General features: G+C 39.7%; 1 protein-coding gene across 2 annotated transcripts in view; it reads right to left on the minus strand.

The window, feature by feature from the left end:
* TMEM163 (transmembrane protein 163) overlaps positions 1 to 20,775 on the minus strand; it is a 93,254-nt gene that overhangs the window by 34,011 nt on the left and 38,468 nt on the right. For both annotated transcript variants that reach the window (XM_035331873.1, XM_035331872.1), the window contains 2 exons: positions 4,012 to 4,055; positions 3,219 to 3,310 (listed from right to left, as the gene is read on the minus strand). In XM_035331873.1, coding sequence (XP_035187764.1) covers positions 3,219 to 3,310; positions 4,012 to 4,055 — 136 coding nt within the window. The remainder of the gene's footprint in view (positions 1 to 3,218; positions 3,311 to 4,011; positions 4,056 to 20,775) is intronic.

Raw genomic sequence — 20,775 nt, forward strand, 5'->3', positions numbered from 1 at the left:
ATTTTCAAAGCCACTTGGTATATCTAAAAATAAAGCATAAAAATTTCATCATAATTAAAGATGGAACTTGAACCTAACCAGATATATCTTTTCATGAAAAATTCTCCATCAATAAAATAGTTGGAAAGCCTGCGAGCTTCAGCTCCTCAGGCCATCGATACCAAGGAGTTTTCAAGTGGGGCGAATCCCAAAGGTGAGTTATAATATTTTATACTATAGCTGAGCTACCAAGAGAATCAGCAAGGCATACATTGTATAACTTCAGTCACATGTACACCAAGAAAGTTCTCCTCTTGCCCCAGAAAAGGAGAGGAATCAAACGAACTAGCAAAAATGAAACAAGTTAAACTCAGCAGGACAAATTTTCATGGTAGTTACAAAAGTACAGCCCCCCTGAAGTCAAATGGAAATGCATCAGTTCAACTTCACAGAACTTGGCACAGCAAGCACTTTTCTACTGCTCCTTCCCGTATCAGCTCACAAAATGCTGCATCCCTCACTTCCATCTGGCTACATCTTAGCAAGATGACGCAGTTCTTTTCTATCCTAGCATTTTATTGTAAGTATTTAATTCATCATATATCATGAGTCAGGCTATATTCCCTGTATCTTTTTCTGGGGTTTCGTTTTTCATCCTACATTTATGCCCTCTCTCCACAAAGTCTAACAGGACTGGATCTAACTTGGCCCTTCCAGGAAAGGCTTCCCACTGATTTCAGCAGGTTCTGGTTCAATCTTTAGCTGTCAAGATTATAAAACAGGAAATTTTATACATTTGCAACATGTAATCTATTGGCAATTTCATTTGGCTCCTGGTAAAGAACTTCTGAATACGGATTATTTTCAGGTACTTTAGGATATACATAAATATAATATTAAAACGAATAAAAGATCTATAGATAAAAAACTAAACTGCACACACCTTGGCACACCTTTCTCTGGTAAACAGTAATAATGTGTTTACAGAAATGCTGAGTTTTGCACAGGCATGTAGCTTCTCCACTAAGACAAAGCATGGCTAGGCACACAGAAACACGAATAGCGCACAGCGTGACAGCAGCACCTGCAGGAATTACGACCAAACCGTCCGGGGGGCTGAAAGCAGACTGAGGAATTGGCACACAGAAACCAAGGACTGCGAAAGAACAGGTGTAGTTATAGCACACGTGATACACAAATTATTTACAAGTTAAGAAAGCAGCCAGGAGGAGCCATGCAACATTTTCTCAATGTAGAGGAAAAAATAATTGCATGTGGGGTTTCAAGCTGATTAAACACAACAGGAAATTAGAAATGTGCTTCCCCTAAAAATCTGACCCAGTAGGAACTGCCTTAAGAGATACAACCATCTCTTTGCTTGTGCATGCAATGATGATTCTCTTGTCAAATCTAGAAACTGAGCAATAACCAGACTGCCTAACCAGTGATTAATATTCCCAGCATATGGTAATATCCTTTCACTCCGTACTGATCTCATCATGTAACCTTAGCTGTCTTCAACTAGAGGGCATGGCAAGTAATTCATTGACTTAATTTAGCTTTATGTAAAGCAGAGGGATTCTAAGAAAGCAATTAAAAATGAGCATAAAAAGCAGGAAAATATGTTTGCCACTTTGCTTGTTCACTTTGCTGGCTTAGCCATAGGGATATGTTGATTCTTCTTTTGTATTGGGATTTATTTTCTCTATAAAGTACATTACAATGTTCACTTGAAAAAGCTCAGCAGAAGGAGATTTCAAAAATATGTTAATTAAATGTTGACAGGAATCTCTGTGGACGCCCACAACAGCAAGATACTCAGGAAATGTCTGTTAAGATCTCCAAATTTGTGCAGGAAGACTAATTTTAATCACACATTTCTGGATTTATTTTTATGAATCAATGCCACATCAATCTTCTATGGCCTTTTATTCCAAACCGTTCTGTATGGAAGCCTGCCAGAAAGGGATTCACAGCACTGGCAAGCTGTTGCATGAGCCTGAGTTAATGCATTTAAAAATACTGCTCACTGTTTTCTTAGTTTTTAGGAAAGGACTATGGAGACAAGTTATAGTCCCCCCTGTGTATTTTCCCTTGATTCTACCAGTCATATAAAAGGCCAGTTTCCCCAGGCATCGCCTTTTGTGGAAGGGACTTCATTAGATGTGTTTCAGGACAAAAATACCTTATCCCCGCTAATTGCAGTCCTTTCCAGGGGATAGTTGAATTATCTTCAAACAAGCCAGATGGGGGACTGCTAGCAATGGCAGCGCAGAACAGAAACACGGCATATAAATGCAATACAGTTTTTCATCTTGATGCACCATGAATATAGTTTAGGGGGCAAAGGTTGTCCTCATGTACTAACTGGAATCATTCTCCAGCCAATCTCCATCTGATCCTCTTGGCTACCACACGTATTGCCAGCAGAAATGCTACCCAATGAAATGATGCAGAATACAATCTCCATTGTGATCAATGTTGGTCTGCAAACTAAAGAAGATTTTTTTCCCCATAGGATTCGTATAGCAATAATTAAATATTCCTCCTTTGCCAGCATACCCCTTTTTCCATAAAGAAGACATATAAGTATTGTTAGACTCTTACTTGCTAAAACAGCAGTAGTTCACCAATAAAAAGGGAATTTGTGTGTGTATTTCTCTCTCTTTGTACAGTAGCACAAATAAACTGCGTCACCCTACTAGCATATCACTAAAAGAGGCTCAATCTTATCAGATGTTAACCTCAACTTCTATCTCTAGCAGTTGAAGTCATCTACATTCAAAGAGAAGGGTTTCAATATCAAAATGTGAATTCTCAAGGGAAGCACTGATATATTATCAGCACCAATTTTAAAGGGACACGGTAAAAATGGTAAGAATAATGGAGAAAAATGCAAAATAAGATACTTACATATCCAATATAGATTGCAAATACAGTTCATCTGATACAGATGCTGCAATGAAAAAAAAAAAAAAAAAAAAAAAAAAAAAAGCAACACAAAAAGCCAAAGCCCTGACAATTACTATATTGGCTGAAAAGAAAATCCCAGTCACAGGGAAGTGTGCCCAAGTACAGGCTGCATGTTTGGGTGCAAGCAGTAAGTGGGCACAAGGAATGAATACTTGCTGACAGGACAAAACTTTTTTTGCCAAAGCTCTGGAATCTGTCACATCACAGCTTGACAGCAAAAGCTCTGCAGGCTTTTATCAAAGCCAAAAGTAATTAAGTGTACTTACATGTACTCCCTGTGTGCAGAATGTACAGCAGCTGCGTTGCTGTAACGCCACAAAACTATCGCTGATGACAAAACATCCAGGGTAGCATCAAACTGAAAGAGATACAGAGTCAATTGGTTTGTGGGCCATTAAGACGCCCTCTACCAGGAGTAATGCATTCACCATCCTGCTGCACAGGCACAAAGCAGCTTCAAATAAATCATTTTAATGAAAGTAGGATTTACATTCATTAAATTGATCTTCACATTTTTGCCATGTGTTATTGCACAATGATACACTTCAGAGCTCATTAAGTCATCAAGGGATTAAGAACATTTATTTGTAATCCATCACCTGTGGAGGAGTTCAAAAAAACTGCCACTGTGGCACCACAAGAGTTAAATTATTGATATATTCATATGCAAGGACTCTAAAAGTGATTGAAAATGACAGTCAAACATTGATTTTCCCTGGAAATTCACTAATTTTCTTCAGTAGAAGGTTTGGCTTCAAAGCAAGGAAATGTTCACTTTTTTTCAAAATCCCATTTTATCAAGATTTCATATTATTCTGTATCATCAGCAAGACAGAGGATGCTTGTATTTGCAGCAAATGAAGACATGATTTTAGGTAACACATAAAAAATGCTAAAAAAAACATGCTTGCCCCACTATAAGAACTTTCATACCCAAGTCAAACTTTCTACAGAGTTCTTCTAACCTTCAAATTTAAAGGCTAAAATGTTTGAAATCATGTTCAGAAAGATGAAAAAAAAAGAAAAGTTAGGGAATATTTAAATTGTATCTCTACTTACAGCAAATCCAAAGGATGATGCACTGTATCTCATTACGGAGACAGCTAAAGAAAAGAAAACATTATTTAGAATCAATTATTATTTTTTTTATCCTTTCCTTTTACCACAGCTGGAAGCTACAAAATTAGTTTCAACACATGGGCTTAGTTTCACCCAGCTGCCACTAGAATGACCTGACCAACGCTTACAGGTCTACAAGGAAGACCTAGCGCTCCAGGACATGGTTAGGTCATTCAAGATATGCTTTTCTCTCTTCCAAAACAGTAACAGGACAGAGTTTACCACAGCATTCAGAAACTGTATGTTTATGAATTACGCTGCCTTTTGGATGAGGTTTTGGGTAGAAATATGTTGAAACCACAATTTGAAACTCACAAACTTCACATCGCAGAAGGATTTTTGCTCCACCAGAGCATGGAAGTCCACCTCTTTGACAATGAACTCACTGCCAGAAAATTATGGAGGTCCATCCAGGCACCTTGACTGCCATCTATTTGCCAAAATCTTTTTTTCAGTAATGGCAAACTACAGTTCTGTGGCACTTATTGGATAATCAGTGATTAAAATCTTGGAATAAATATCCTTTTTCTTATTCATCTAAGACATAGCTCTGGCCACCAGCATGCCAGATACCACAAATATTTGGACTTTCGCATTACGGCTGACCAAAACACAAAGAAAAGTCATCAAGTTCCTTTCCAGATTCGCTTTTTTCTCAAAGTTGAGGCATATTCAAGCTGTAAATATGGATTTAGAGCTTCCTCTCATTACTAAATCATGATTTCCCACACTTCAGCTCTTAGGTGCAAAAAGAGGCTGTACTCCTTGGTCAGACACGCCAGGCAAGAGCTCCACTTGATAAGCTGACACCAGCTTGCAGTGTTCCAGCTGCAAAATTCAACACTTCACTGCATAAAAATATGTTTCCTATCAGATTTCCAAGGCATACCTCCTTAGAGTCATATAGTTCCCAGAACTGCATAGGCTGCATCAACAACATGGGCACTCACAGACACACGCGTGCCTCCCCTGTGCCAGTAGTTATTGTTTTCATGTGATGCTATTCAAAGCCACTTTCTTCCTACTGTATCTCTAGACTGCCTCTAAAGTGGAATTCTCTCCTCAATTTTGACTAATTTTCCAGCTTTTTTTCCCCTACCCTAATCCAGTTTTAAAACATTAACTCTGTGGTTCCCTTAAAAATGAGTACTAAAATGAGTTTCTATGGGAGATACATCTTAAGAATGTTTTAGGAGACATATTTAGTGTCTTTAAAGCCTAGCTGTCTTTATTTTTATGTATTCTACCACAGCGCATACCCACAGCACTAATGTGCAATCTGCTTGGCCTGAGCTATCTGAAACAGGAACTAAAAACAAGAATTAATCATTGGTTAAGCATTGGACCAACAGTGTGACCAGTCTGCTCAAACCTTCTTGCTAGCCAGTGAATAAGATCGGTGGAAAAGACTTTCCAAGGGCTGTTATCCTTGGGTATCCTTTCAGTACTAACTTGTAGTGGTAAAAGGCCATAATAGAAGTAGGAATGACCATTTAAGCAAGGGGAAGATGTGTTTTTGTATTATTTAATTACATACCGGCTTTAACAACCCATTTGTCATTCATTCCTTGTCAAATAACAATGTTAAAGTACCTTCAGCATTGATTTAAGCACATTAATCCTTCCAGCGGACAAGTACAGTAATAAAGTTCACCAGTAAATCACTCCAGCTTACATGGGATTTCTGTCCATGAGTCTAGGCTCTATGGCAAAGAAATCAACTCCAGGAGTTCCCTACAGGGCATTGACTACTGGATGTGGCCAGTCTGACCACCTCCCACAGATACAACCACTGGCTCCCATCCTATACCCTGAAGAAAGGACTTTTGGGGAAGTTCTTGTTGCCATCCAAGCACTTGAGACCCCTGGGTGAAGGTCTGAGTGCCACCAGTGGTCATCATGCCTGCGGCATCACCGCCATACACAGCATCACAGGATCGCGAGGCAAGGGTTTTGCCCCCATTCTCCTTGATACACGTTCTCAGCTATTCCCAGATGAACCAAACCAAACAGATTCCTGATCTCCATGAACCAGGAAAATGGTAGGAAACAAGAAATGAGGAAAGAGCAGAGCGGGTAGCTTAAAAATCCCGTGGAGTCACTGTACCCATTTAGCAGCTCCAGCAACGTGACTGGGGGAGCCGGCTTTTAGCTATTCAATTGGCTGAATTGGGCAGCATTTTATTACCTCGAAAACAAAGGAGATAATCCTAATGCATTTCCCTGACATTTGTAAACAGAACTTCCGAGCAGCCAGAACCTAAAAATAGAGGCAGCACAGTGAGCCACAAATCTACCACTGTCTCCACCTGTACAGTGACATCAATTTGTGAAGTCTGCCAAGAGCCAGGTCAGATTTTACTACTGCTCCTTCACCCCCTCCAAAGTAATTCCAAATAAAGAAAAATACCCCCTTTTCCCACAAATTCTGTCCTCAGAAAAAATATTTTTTTCCCATTCCTGTTCCCATGTGCCTCAGAAAAACCTTATGGCTAGGCCCCCAACAAAACCACGCCAATTTAACTCTTCAGCCGCCCAGTCTCCTGCCAGCCTTTGCCAGGTCTAACCCATCTAAAACGTGTTCCTGGAGAACCTGGACCCGCAGGTACCTAAACGTGTTACCTGGAGAACCCGGACCCTCTGCAGGTACCTGGGACTGGGGAGAGTGCCGGCACCTTTCTGTACAACCCAATGAGGCAAGAAGTAGGACAGAATTAACTCTGCCTCCTGATCTCCCAGCCAGAAATCACTGGGTCTAGGTTATCAGAAGGATGGTAGATAAAAGCACCTCCTCTGTCTGTCAGAAAATCTCCTATTTAGAGAGGGGAAAGTGTTTTTAGGAAGCTTCTTGATGGGATAATCCATCTAGTGTTCACTTTAAAGGTAGCCTTTTGAAAGGCACACCTGAATGTCAGCATATAAATGATCAGGCTTCAATGCACACGACCTGCACTTGGCAGAAATCAGGCAGGCAATTTAAGCATCACTCGAAGTGTTGGGTTTATTTCTGTGTGTATTACCATGCACATCTTGCAGGTTGTGCAGTCACGAGCAAGAGGGCTGGGAGCTGTACTGAATCCCAAGCAAAACTGAAGTGCTGTGTTTTCATCTCCCGCTGCTGGCACAACATCAAAAACTAGTATTACAATAAATATTTCAAAGTAAATCCAAGCACAGAAAACCAAAGGAGAAAAACTTTTTAAAAAATCCACAAAAGGCCCTCACAACAACCAAACACAAAGCACAGACACCGCTTGAATACCATGAATACTTGTACTGAACCCTACAAATGCACACCAGGGTCAGCAGGTACACATGCCTTTCCCCAGGTACCAGTTTTTCCTCACACAGAAATTTTAGGGGAGAGAAATTTACAGATGTTTATGCACATGCCTATCTGCAATAAGCAGGGTAGCTACAAATAGCTGCTAAACACCCGGTACCTCGGAGCTGACTCTGCCAGACATTGAGTCTGCGTGGGCAGATCCAGTGCTGTCCATCAGCATCATGTTCCTACACCCGCGTTTCTGTCTGAAAGTTAAAAAGACAAAACTGCACCAACCCTATCTGTACAAAATGTGAAGATTTTGCCAGTTTTATAATGATATCCCCATGGTAAAGACCTTTAATTCTGGGCAATACCATTGTACCAGTATGGTCTCAAGTGGAAGCATAACTTTGACCTTAAGCCCAAGAGTTACTATATTAAACCTGGCCCTTGATCTCAGTTGAGTTACGTCAGATTTCTAGAAGAGTTGGTTTTTCCACCTGTCTGGAAGTCTCTGTGCAGAACGATGTGCAGGAGGGCATTTGGAGGCTTCTGTCCCGGAGGAAGAAGCTGCGGGATGGGCAGTGCGATCTGGGGACCTTCCCTCAGCTCTGTACCAGGGTACGGCTGTAAGGCCAAGAAACCACTCTCCTCTAAGTTGTTCTCTTCCAGTTTCTGAATTTGTTTTCTGCACACATCCCACACACGTCAGAGGAGCACTGCATTGCCCAGCCTGCTTCTACTGCTCCCTGGACTGCAGGCAGAGCTGGACCTTAATGCACACTAAAGCAGTAAAGCTAAGGAACCCAGGATTTACAACTCCTTCTCTTCAAAAAGAAAGGTGCAATCCCACCACAAGTATTAATCAGCTTTACCCTTTCCTTCATGTTTTTAAAGGACTGAGGTCCTTGATGTAAATGAGTGACTCTATTTGATGTTACTTTTCTTTACTGCTTCCATAGTAAAACAAACAAACAAACAACAAAAAAGCTCAAGGTATCCTAAACATCTTTGCAGGTTCAGCCTGGTGACAAATGCTACCATTGGTAGTGGTAAAATTTTCCAGGAGAATCTTTCATTCCTTGCCTTGTTCTCAGCTAATACTTTTTTGTTTTATACTGTTGCAATAATCAAATCCTTAGCAGCTACAAATTTCCATAAGTTTATTTACTTCATTGAACTACAACAGTGTGTATCAGAAGATTTGTTGGGGTTTAATCCAAACGATCCTTTTCAATTTGCTGATACTCTAACAACAAAGTACTAGTTATTATCACCTCTGACTCCAGGATTTTTTTTAACTGAAATCACTCATTTTTCAATGTTTCAATGTCATAATTTAAAAAAAGATATATTTTTTTCATGGTTCTTGAAAATAACTAAAGACCAGTTCTCCCTTAATTCCCTTTGTTTATGTGTTCTCTGATGATATTTTTCTTGTCACTGCCTTAGGGTAAAGGACCAGAGGAGGTCGGTTTCAGGGGCTGCATATTCACAGGACTGGGTTTCAAGCAGAGAGCATGGATGTCATTTTCCCAAAGGGATTAATGAGTAGTCACTCATTATACTCATCTTCACTACCAAAAGAGCATCCACGCCTCCACTGGCAGGTCCCACCCATGAGCAGAACAGCCCTGGGAACTTAGCAGGGCTCAACTATGCTCCCTGGTTGTTAGATCTTGAATTATGAAATATTCCTGCTGGAAAAACCAAGCTATTACTTTCAAAAGATGAAAAAAATTATCCATGTGGAGAAAACAATGAATAATTTTCTCTGCAATACACAGTAAACAGCCCCCAAGAGCATACCAGTTGTGTGAAAAAGCAAGCAAACGTAGAATGATAAAGAGACACAGACCGAGGATAAATCAGTTCCTGATTTCAGAAAAAAATGTCTCTTTTAACAGCTGCTGAAATAACTTCCATAAACAATGAGCCTTCACTTTGGTAGATGTAACACTAGAAAACGGTAAATCAAATACACCAGAGCAGCCAGTCGTGCATGGCACTCTTTCCAGCACAGCCAGGCTAAAAACTATTCATTCAGATAAAGCTTTTTGAAAAAAATCAACAACAAAAAAAAAAACACCAGAAGGCAGGCAACTCCAGCAAGGCAGTTACCAACAATTTCCAGGGATGCTCCAAAGCCTGTGCAGTGGCAATCGTGCAGCAAATCCAAGCCCTGCACAGAGCAGAGAGGAAGCAGGAGCCCTCCTGTCCAGCATCCCACTGCTTCACACACTCCTGTGCTTCCTTTGTCGTATGCCAACCTTCTGTTTTCAACCTGGATCACCTCAAAAATAAACAAATAAAAAAATAAAAGCATGCCAAAAAAAAATACAAACAAACCAGGCAGATAGACAGAGAAGGAAGCACTATTTTGGTTCAGTTTTGGCTTTGCAGGAGGCAGAAACACGAAGAGGGCCCATATGGTAATGCTCCAGTTTTCTCAGGTTGACCTTTATGGGGATGCTAAATGCGTACGTTTGCATTTAAGCACAGGAATATTAATACTTGAAAGTGTGTAAGAGATGCTACTTTTCCTTCCACGCACACGGTGCTAACTCTATGCTACCGAACATACAGCTGTATAGGCTGCTGTATTTCAAACGGGGTCACTTGAATCACCCAAAATAACTCAGTGCAGTGACATTAAAGCACATTGTCTTCTAATGACACCATGTATTGTTGAAGCTCCGGTGCCAAAAACAACAGCTGAAGAAGTCTATGATGTTGCATGTGCCCCAGCGTCACATTTTCTAGGGCAGCTTCTGCAGTTTATACCCACCACCCACAGGTTTTGCCTTTTGGAGTCTGAGGTTAGCTTCCAAAACCAAAGGAAGCAGTTTGGCCCCGAACACAGACAAGGTCTTTTCTCATCGTCTGCTAAGTTCATGTCCTGGGGCCACACTAGAAAGACCGACAGACCCTCTCAAAAGCATACATAAAGAACAATAGTGTACCCAGGCTACAGCTCGGATGCGTGGAATTTAAATGCTACACACTTGCTACACATAAAATGCCTGAATTTAAATGATCTTTAAATTAAACTTAAATTCAGGCTAACTGTAGAGCCCAACCAACAATAAATGTCTCTATATAAAAAATGAGACTGTTTACTATCTTTTAGTTAGAACATAAGCACATTAAAACGAGCGTAACCACTGCAAACTGCATGCATCCACCCTGGACAAGGTTACTGGGCTCCGTTACTGCGAGGAAGCCAACAGGTTTAAATTACACAAGATGTTTCACTTGAAGTTTGCCAAATTTAGACTGAAGGAAATGGATCAGAAAACTCCAAATTTCATACCGCCAGATTCAGAAACTATTTTTAAATTTGACCCATTTTTTATGTTAATATTTCAAGTTTGGCTTGATTGTGAACTGTATTTTCCACGATTGTGGTATATTAGCCACCAGGAACATTTAAAGGTTCTAAATCCTCACAGCAGCAGACAAACCCAGCCCAGCCTTAAATACCTGGAAACATACTCTAGAGAAACCTCTGCTCCATATAAATTGGCTGACCGAAGTGCAGCATGGAGGATTTAGATCAAGAGAGGATTTAGTTAGCTTTGCCATACATCATATTCCTTTCTAGAAGTATTTCATCTATCCCTTACCTGACATAGAGTTCTTAAGTAACATCAGAAAAATATGGCTGTGCTTTAAATCTACTCAAGTTGAATTCCTCCTGAAATTCCATAAATTTTCAGAAAAGAAACACTTTAGCCATGGTAAGCATTTAAAAACAGTCCACAAAAACATCTGTGCATTGGCTAAGTTCCCGTACTAACCGCAGGAGCCCCCTCTCACTGTCTGCCCTCCACAACATAACGCATTTTCTGCTTATAAATAAATACGGACCTGCCAGATCATATTTTCACTGTAAACTTCAATATATATGTTTTTGATCAAAGGTCTTTTTTTTTTTTTCCCCTCGAATTTCAGTACAATTTTAAGCAGTTAATGTGCTGTAACAATAAATTGCACTATTTTGTGTTTACCCTACAACGTTGCCCAACAAATGGGAATCTATTTTTTTCTTTGCTTAATTTTCCTCTTTGCTTTTTTTATCCTGAAGGGCAGACATACTCCTAGCTTTGTCCACCACTGGTAAATATTAAAACATTATATATTCTTTTTTTATTTTGTAATGTTGTTGATTTGCTTTACATGAGTAGCAGCACTACTTCCACTGCAGTTATTTGCCCCTCTGGAGTCAGAGTTCCTGCAGTTGCCTACGGCTCTGTTCCGCTCCGATGTGACCACCCAATACTGCATCACCACAATACCATCATTTCCAAACCACAGCCAGCAAAGGACTAACTGATAAGAATGCCTTGCCAGTCTTCTTCTGGACACTGGCTTCTAGTTAGTGAAGTTTAAAGTAAGGAATTTCTCTTGCAGTAAATGTCTTCAGATTGCCTGTAGACTCCTCTGACGTGCTCCCTGGCAGAAGAGAACATGCCTTTGGTTTAAAGAGAGGGGAAGCTAAGGTGGCAAAATCTCTCCCTAAGGGCCCTCCTTGCTCTGGCAAAGTTCTGGTCATGGTGATCTTTATGTTTGGTCACACAGGCACACCTACATACCTGGCCTGAAAGGGTTCAGGAACCTGGAATCGCAGCTGGACGTAACACGTAAAAGGGCTTAACGCGACCTGAAGTGAAATGGTTGATTTGGGGGAAGCAGACACGTTTTTAGTTGATGGATTTTAACTTCTTAATTCTGTATGTGTGTGGACAGAGTTATGAGGTTGTTAGAGACATACAGATATATTTACAATAACCCCAAATTACAGCGGTTTCCCCAATTCACAGATAAGGAAACAGACCTGGATCAAGGATCTTAAGAGATCTGAAGATGATGGGAGCTCAACAACCGGACTCTGAAGAGGAGTTGGAGGAAAAGGCAGCTAGGTCCAGGTGGTTATCACACCTCACACCTCATACTGCTTTACTAAGTCACTTTTGGAAAACCCTTAAATCTTCCCTTTTTCAGAGTTTTTAACTATACAATGGCACTACGGTACTTCAGCACTTCGGGATGGTACACAAACGAAAAATAGTTTTACCATATGGAAGCATCTAGCAATTCTGCAAAGAGTGACAGCAGGCACCATGAAAATCTTATCTATCTGAATAAGTTGTTTAACATGATAATTTGCCTTTTGTGATATTTCACACTCAAAGCACTGCCTTAACTTTTGGAAATGCAAACTTTAACTACCGAAAATGGTAACCCAATTAGAAATGGTCTGCGTGATCTTTTTGGCATTCCCACGGCCTAACAGTTTTAAGATATTCTATTTTTATACCAGAAGTATTTCAACAGACTTCTGAAAATCAAAGCAGACTTGCTTTTAGACAGAAATATAGCAGCACTTGAGAAATGTATCAGGTGCTGAATAAAACACAGGGTGAACAGAATTCTGTACAGCCCCTTATGTTAGTGTAATGTAATTATATTTTTTTAATTAATTGTCCTAATATCTCATGAGACTAAAGCAACCCCCTTTGCTGGGTTATTACAAGCACCTTTTCTTCTCACTGCGACCCACGTAACACAAATGCAGTGAGACCCCTGAACACAAAAGTGGCTATTTTAAGCCTCCTTGGTTTTAGACAGCTTTCAAAGCTTTTGAATATGAAACACAGAAAAATGAGTTCACACAGAATTGACAGCTGGACAGCCAGTAATGAAGATACCCAAAATCATTATGTGAAAGAGCTATTCAAGACAAATTCAGGTAAATGAGAACAGATAGGCCGGTCGGTTTGTTTGTTTTAAGCAATTTCTAGCATCATGATTTATCTGTGCTCTATTTTTGGCAAAAATTCACATAATTTTAATAGGAAATCTGTCAGAAGAAGTGGAGGTAAGCTAAGATATTTGCTTGACACCTTCCTGGGTATTTTTGTCTGGTTCCTCCCTCAGCTAACAGGTGGTAAATCCCGCAATGCTGTTCTTGGGGAAGATAAACAGAATTAGAATAATTTCTCTGCAAATATGCATTTGGGATTTAGAAATCTGAGCCTGCTACCCTGACTGGAGCGCATCTGTGGCTGGCCCTGGCTCATGAAGGATCCTGGGACAGGGATCTGACCTAGGCACTGGAGGGAACGGAGCACGATCCGATGCAGATCTGCCTCACGCAGCAGTGCAGCAGGCTTGTTCTCCAGAGCCAACTGTTCTTGTCGCCACGTGGATCGGTGCCTTCCACAGCACTTCCTACACCAGCCAGTCACTAACGTCACCACTGCGTCCCTCCGTCGTCAGCAGGAGCAGTGTGAGAGAGGAGCCAAATAATGCAAAGATTGACAGCTTTTTCTCATCCCCATTTAAAGGTAAAAAAAGAGGGCTTGTATTTACTTCTCTATGCGCTGCTTTCATGAACATGTGAAGAATGGAGCACAGGGTGTGAAGACAAGACCGGAAGAAATTCACCCTCATGGCATTCAGTCTTATATTAGATGTTTGTTCTCTGAGCATTTTAATGACCTGAGAATATGAAAAACAAGGAAGATTCACACTGGAAAGCGTTGGTCATTGAAAATAATTTGTTTTCTTTCTATCCTTTTTCACCATCCCTATAAATTTAAGAGACAAGCCACATATCACAGTAACCTCCATTTTAATTAGATGGCTAGCAAGCTGCCCAAGAACCAAAACAAGCTGCCAAACACAATTAAGGAGGTTGTCAGAATACAGCACAACATTACAGAGATTTCCTTTTTACAGATAGAATAAGAATGCAAACCCTACCAGACACGTCTGTGAACTAGTAGAGAAACATTAAGCCTGGCTTCAGATAAAATTGGAATAAGGATTTTTAAATGTGTAAATTGCTTTTTGGTGTAGAGTTTTAGCTACTGTGGGAGACTGTGGGAGAGGACATCCATTCAAACTTCTCTGCCCGTGGGTGCAGCCAGCTTTGGCACGTAGACATTTCACATCTTAGACTTGGAGAACTCTGACAGGGGAGTTCCCACACTCTAAGAATCTGCATTTTTTTAAATGCAACATCACTTGCAATCCCTTTGCTGGTTTTTATGTTCAGGAACTCATCTACATTGGGTATTTGACAAAACACTAAAATTCAAGAATGAATTTCAATTCAGACATGGAAAAATTACATTGGAATAAAATCACATTTTGGAACTGAGTGCAAGTTGGGAAAACTGTCACGATTTTACACAGCATTTTTTCCGGTCAATTTTGCTAATATGAGTAAAAATTACCCAACCAACTACAGCAGTTCTGAATAAGCAACTATTTTTCTCATTTACTTTGATACTATCTTATTAACATTTATGTACATCTATTGTATCATTGGTTATCTTGGGGCACAATAGCACCTAGAATCTTACCCTATAAACTCATTTCTACAATCAAATGACTGGAAAGCAGGAGATGACCATAAATGTTACCTTGCTGTTCTTTCAGACCAACTGGCTGATTTTAACACATACATCGACAGGCAATCACAGCTTCTGACCAAAGTCACATCTCACTTACATTTTTATCTCTGTTAGCGAAGCTCATCTTATTTGCACAAAGGAGTTAAATAGTCCAGGTAACTGCAAGTAGAGTGTATTGATAAAGAAGGGAGGGAATTGCAGGCTTATATAAATTGCTGCTCGTTGGGTGTAAGCAAACTGTTGAACATAGTGACTTCCACCCAAGTCAGCTGGGCTCTGAGGAACAAAAGAAATAAATGGTGAAACTAGGATATATTATCAATAAGGTTATTTATCTGAGTTCTCTAAGCACAGACAAAATGGTGCTTGCTGATTGCTTCCTACTGAATGCCACTTTGTAAGCCTAGAAGAGAACGTAGTAAGCCATCCAAGAAGAAATTTTTGAGATAGATACTCCCTACAGCTCTTATTATATATATAAAAAATCCACTCTTAGATTTATTTTAGCTTTGTCTTCAATGGAAGGCATGTTAGTTCATTATTGTATAATAATTTTACTCTTTTCTATTCCCCAAAACACTTTAAAGTGCACAAATCCAGAATACTTTTACTTGGCTGGACCTTCTTTGCCCATGCATTTTTAACTAAAACACATTTTCTTTTGTTAGCATGATTTCAGCTCAACAAAGATTGCAAACTCTTGCTTTATTTCTCATATGGCTGCTGGAATGTGAAGACAAAGTTTCAGCTGGGTTATTAATTCTTCTTCTATACAGATCACCAGACAAAGAAAACTCATCCTCCTTAGGCAGATTTAATTAAAAATCCACGTTCTGAACACAGACATTCCTGCTAAATAAATCAAAAGTCAGGAAGAAGAAAAGGAAATCCCATGTTATCTTTTTTATCTTTCTAGGCTGAAATACAAACACACCTGTCAGGGACAGAAGCAGCTGTCTGATAGCTCTCTGTTGACTATAACCGTAGGAAGGAATTGAAAGCCCTTCAGACAAATCTCTTTCTCAGGCAGCATGCTAATCTTAGCAATCTATTGCTAAGGGCCACAATAAAGAAGCCTGTCATCAATCCTACTTCAGTGCTGTAATATGGAGATGTTCTGCTAGCAAGGATGGCAGAGAGAGCAGACACATGGGACACAGAGAACAGCACTGCAGTCAGGCTCGGTATACAAACCCAAATATTAAGTTAGCTGTGGGCTCTAAGCAATTCAGTAAAAATTACAAGGAAATGTGAGTCCTAGTAACAAATTTCCTTTGTTCTGTGTTTTTAAGGTGGCTTTGTTAGTTGCTTTTTGATAAAATAATTATAAATCTTTTTTTTTCTTTTTTTTTTCCTGGAAACGTAATGCTGATTTTTCTAACAAAACCATTTGAAAACTATTACTGCTTTATTCTAGTTGCTCAACCTGTACAATACGTTGGAAATGCCACTCAGCAATTCACACAACCAGGAAGATCACAACAGCATCCAGAAGGTTGCAGAGTTCTAAAACTAAAAGAAAAAACAGCAAATGATTGACGTACCGCACTACTTTGCATCTCTTCAATTTTGGAGTAATTGGCTTGACACATCAACTGCTAATTCTGATCAAAGTAACAGAAAAAATCTCATTCCTGTCTGTACTAGGTAAGCCTAATTTATTTGGAGAAAAAATAGTCCAGGTAACATCAGATAAAATGTGATGTTAAGACAGAATGACATTAAAAAGCTGTATATTGCTATTGACAGCATGTAATCATACTAATAAAAGTCAAAGTGCACCAGTTATTTTTTGTTTTCAGTGTACAAGGAGCTTCATGTTCCAAGGAGCAAGCTCTGGAAAAACGTCAGAAATGCATTCCCAGGACACATCCCTTTATGTCCAACAGCACACACCTCTTCTTTTAGCACACAAAGGGGTTTTGTTGCCTTTTGTGTATGTGTGTGTGTGTGTGTGTGTGTGATATAAAGGCTTCTTATTAGAATGAAACTGAAAGGAAATGTTCTGCATTTCAGATACTGGGATTGTTGAAAGCAGAATTGAGATGTAACTGACTTGCAGCTAAAATGACTTTTCAATGGAAGAGCAAAAGCACCAGCAATCACCTAAAATATTCCAACTTAATTTTTCTAAAATGATAAGCACAGTCTGAAAAACAGCTGTTTCCTGCCAACAGCACTTCTGAAAAGAGCAAACCTACAAAGGATTAACATGTCTTCTACAATTATAATGGATTTGTATTTAAAAAGTCCAGTGCTCTGAATTTGTAGTCTCCAATCCTATCCTTGAGCCTGAGATTAATTCACTAGAAGTACTAGGTTTTTCAGTGGCTGAGAATCATGATACCACTGTAGCGTTTTATACCAGCCAAAGCTGTCTTGCTCACTCTTCCCTCTGTGCCAGATTTGCTGCTCTCCTTTCCTGGTGATGAAAGGCTTCAAGATGCACTGGTAGGGCTTCAACCCGACTCTCCCTGTGACGTGAGCACCACTGCCCCAAGTGAGCTCAGCTGCCTGCTGCAGGAAAGATGCGCCTCCTTCAAACCCTCCATGCCAAAACAGGTGTCCAGATTCAGTCACTGCTCTCAGCACATTCACTTACTATTTTTCACGATCCCTCAGCCTCCCTCCCAGGTAAAACAGTCACACAGGCTTTTATCTCATCTCATCTCATCTCATCATGATGCCGCATCAACCCAAAACGGGGACCTCCATATCGTTTAAAACAATTTCAAGATAAGATTCTCAATAGATAGCGGCTTGTTGAGGAATGAATACTGGTAAACTAGGGGTCAAAAAAACCCACTTCATTACTAATTTGGTAACTACTTCTGGCAAGTTGTTGCTTTTGTTGAAAACTGGATTTTTTTCTCAACAGCAAATACAGTCAAAGAGTAAAAGTTGTTCATCGGGAGTTAGTAAGTTAACAAAATGGCAAGAACTTTAAATAAAATTGTGAATGCTTTTTGTTGATGCTGTACATTATTCAATGGAAATGATTTTCTCAACTGTTTCTGCTAACCTTCTGTCATGGAACAAACGCGGCACTGATTGTTTGATCCATATCTTTGTTGTTCTCTAATAAATTCTGGACTAGGTTTGTGGCTGCAGGATTGTTAACGTCTGCTGCTAAAGAAATTGTAAAAACAGGTGTTGGCATTTGGGAGCTGTACTACTGAAATCAGACCAGATGATTAATACCACGACAGGTATCCCAAAATGCAATCCTAAAGAGAAAGCTTCATTGGGATAGAAATACAGCTAGAAGAATATATGCATTAAAAAATAATTAATACTTGGTAAAATTACTTATTTAAAATTAATTCAAGTTAGCTGTATGTGCCAATCCAGTTTCTCTTTATAATTCATGTTACTTCAATCTAAAAATAAACAGTCTTTATCATTTACTGATACAATTAGTCTGTCAGATTTGGACAGGAGTCTGAATTAGCATTCAGCAATCCCATTTCTGTTTTTTATGCCTTACAAAAACATTAAATATTAACTGCAACTTTGGTTATTTGCAGTTTTGGGGCTGACACTAGGGACGGTAAAATACTTAGGCCTTTAGCACTGCATGATGTTAAGAAAGGCTCTCAGAAAAGCCCTTTTACTGGTGTTTTTTGAATTTCTGTCTTGCAGTTGACCTGAAGTAGATGTATGGTATGTTTCCTCGCAGCATCATTTTCGACTTGAACAATTCCATACAGAAGATAGACTTTATATTGAAAAAATCTCCCTGTAAAAACAGATTTGAGAAAAACAAACAAACAAACAAACAAAAAAAAAAAACACTCAAATAATAGTTCATTACTTTTATATGACCATTTATATGTCCATTGTAAATAAAAAAAAATATACTCCTGTGTACAATGAGACAAATTGTCTGTGTTTTAAAACTAAAATACTCCCAAGCCCTTTTTCCAAAGCCAAGCCAATGACAATGACAAAGACTGATCACTCTGTGTTAGTCACCTTCTTCTGTACCACAGCATTTACAAAACCTCGCTGACGTGCAGTGACTCACGGTACTTGTACACAGCTCCTGTGCTTTGAGAAAGATTAACATAACCTTGCCACTGGTTACACAAGGAGAGAACTGGAAAACAAACACAAAATGTAAATGCAGTTATATTCCTATTCATTCCAGCTCATTTTAATACAGAGCCTGTTGCTAAACTCAGGTCTCACCCAGTGCCCAGAAAAATCAATGGAATTTCTTCAATTGATCCGAGTATACACTGGACCAGATGTACAACATCGTTTTATTGTTACTCAATTTCAAGTGGAAAAGTAGATAGACTTACATAAGTGTATTTTGACCTTTTATACAAGCACATTAAAACCTATTCAAAAGTGAACCAGTGTCCTAATTCACTCTTGAAGGTACTACCAAGCTCTATACTTATTTGGCTTTACTTTTAAAGCTAATCAACTCTAACAAAACGGAAGCAATTAGGTTCTTTCAGTGTTACCCTGAGCCCTGTGCCTGAATTCCAGTGTTTCAGTAGTTTTTTGTGACTTGAAACCATTTTCAGTTCTTCTTAGAATGAATTTTACATGGAAATTCTGATCCATAGACAACAAACTGTCAAACCAAAGTGCATCACTAAGGTATTGGTTCATCCTTAGACACGTGAAAGGAAATATGTGAGTCCACACAGAAGTTTATACTTAGAGGATAGTATCTTCTTTCTTTCCTCAAGAAAATTAACATAGCCTAAAGAATAAGATGTAACTACCATTTATTTTAGAAATGTCAGAATAAAAACAACTAGAAACAGCATCGAAGAAAACCCTGCACAATGTTATTACTAAGGTTTGTATAGATTATTTACAATTTTGCAAGACAAACAAAAATCCGCATAGCGAGTCCTGTAGAGAAGATGAGCTGATTTCCTAATGAATGTGGTCAACTAACTATAGAACCATTTATGGTGCTTTAAAGATGCAGGTCCTCTCTTCAGTACAGATTTTAGTGTAACATGTTCTTATGACACAACTACAAAATTAGATACCATACATGAAAGTACATATTCTTATTTTTCCCTTGAGGTTTGGAAGTATTGCTGCACCAGCATCATCTCCAAAGCTGTGCAAGTAACGGAAAACATCGTAAAAACAACTGGCCAAAACAAATCTCACGGCTTCTACACTTGACTAAGAATTCGAGAAGCTGCAATAGTGTACAACAAGGCATACTTCACATCAAAGCAAAACAAATGGGAAGTAGTCATTTGTGCACATCTGCCAACTGAAGAAAGTTCAGTTCAGCAAAATATCCTTCTGTGTGTTTTCATGTAGGTAACACAAACACTGGGAGGAAAGCAAGCCAAACTGAGCCGACAGATGTGGCAATATCCTACATTTGTAGAAACCCAGAAGGGTGCTAACACAGGGAGGTTCAGGTTGGGAATGAGGAGACATTTCTTCTCAGAAAGAGCAGTCAGGCATTGGGACGGGAGGCCCAGGGAGGTGGTGGAGTCACTGTCCCTGGGGGTGTTCAAGGAAAAGTTGGATGTGATGCTTAGGGCCATGGTTTAGTGGGTGACACTGGTGATAGGGGGGATAGTTGGACCTGATGATCTTGGAGGGCTTTTCCAACCTGAATGGTTCTATGACCAGCTGGGAGAAGCAGAGTTCCCCTGTGACACCAAAGAGCCCGAAAGAGGAGCCACACTTATCAAGAGCCAGCAGCAGCAGATTGCTCCTCACATCCCAGCCTTGTGCCATCAGCAGAAAACACTTCAGGTGGGGGAAAGGAAAAAGAACTACATACGGGCTTAAACAGTCTTCAGGCTCAGCCACTCGACGGTAGCTACTCCTTTTCCCACCTTTCTAACACAATACATGCTGCCACAGTACAAGGAGAAAAGCAAGCGGATGGCGTGTAGGTTTCCTGGTGTTCTTCTGGCGCTTGCCTTCCTATATTTTTTCAGCTGAGAGGCCTTCAGTTCTAAATGAAGAAATCAGCAAGGAAAGCAGCTGTGGTTTCTGCTCCTTTAAAACACA

This window comes from Oxyura jamaicensis, chromosome 7, assembly GCF_011077185.1.
Source record: "Oxyura jamaicensis isolate SHBP4307 breed ruddy duck chromosome 7, BPBGC_Ojam_1.0, whole genome shotgun sequence".
NCBI classification, from domain to species: Eukaryota; Metazoa; Chordata; class Aves; order Anseriformes; family Anatidae; genus Oxyura; species Oxyura jamaicensis.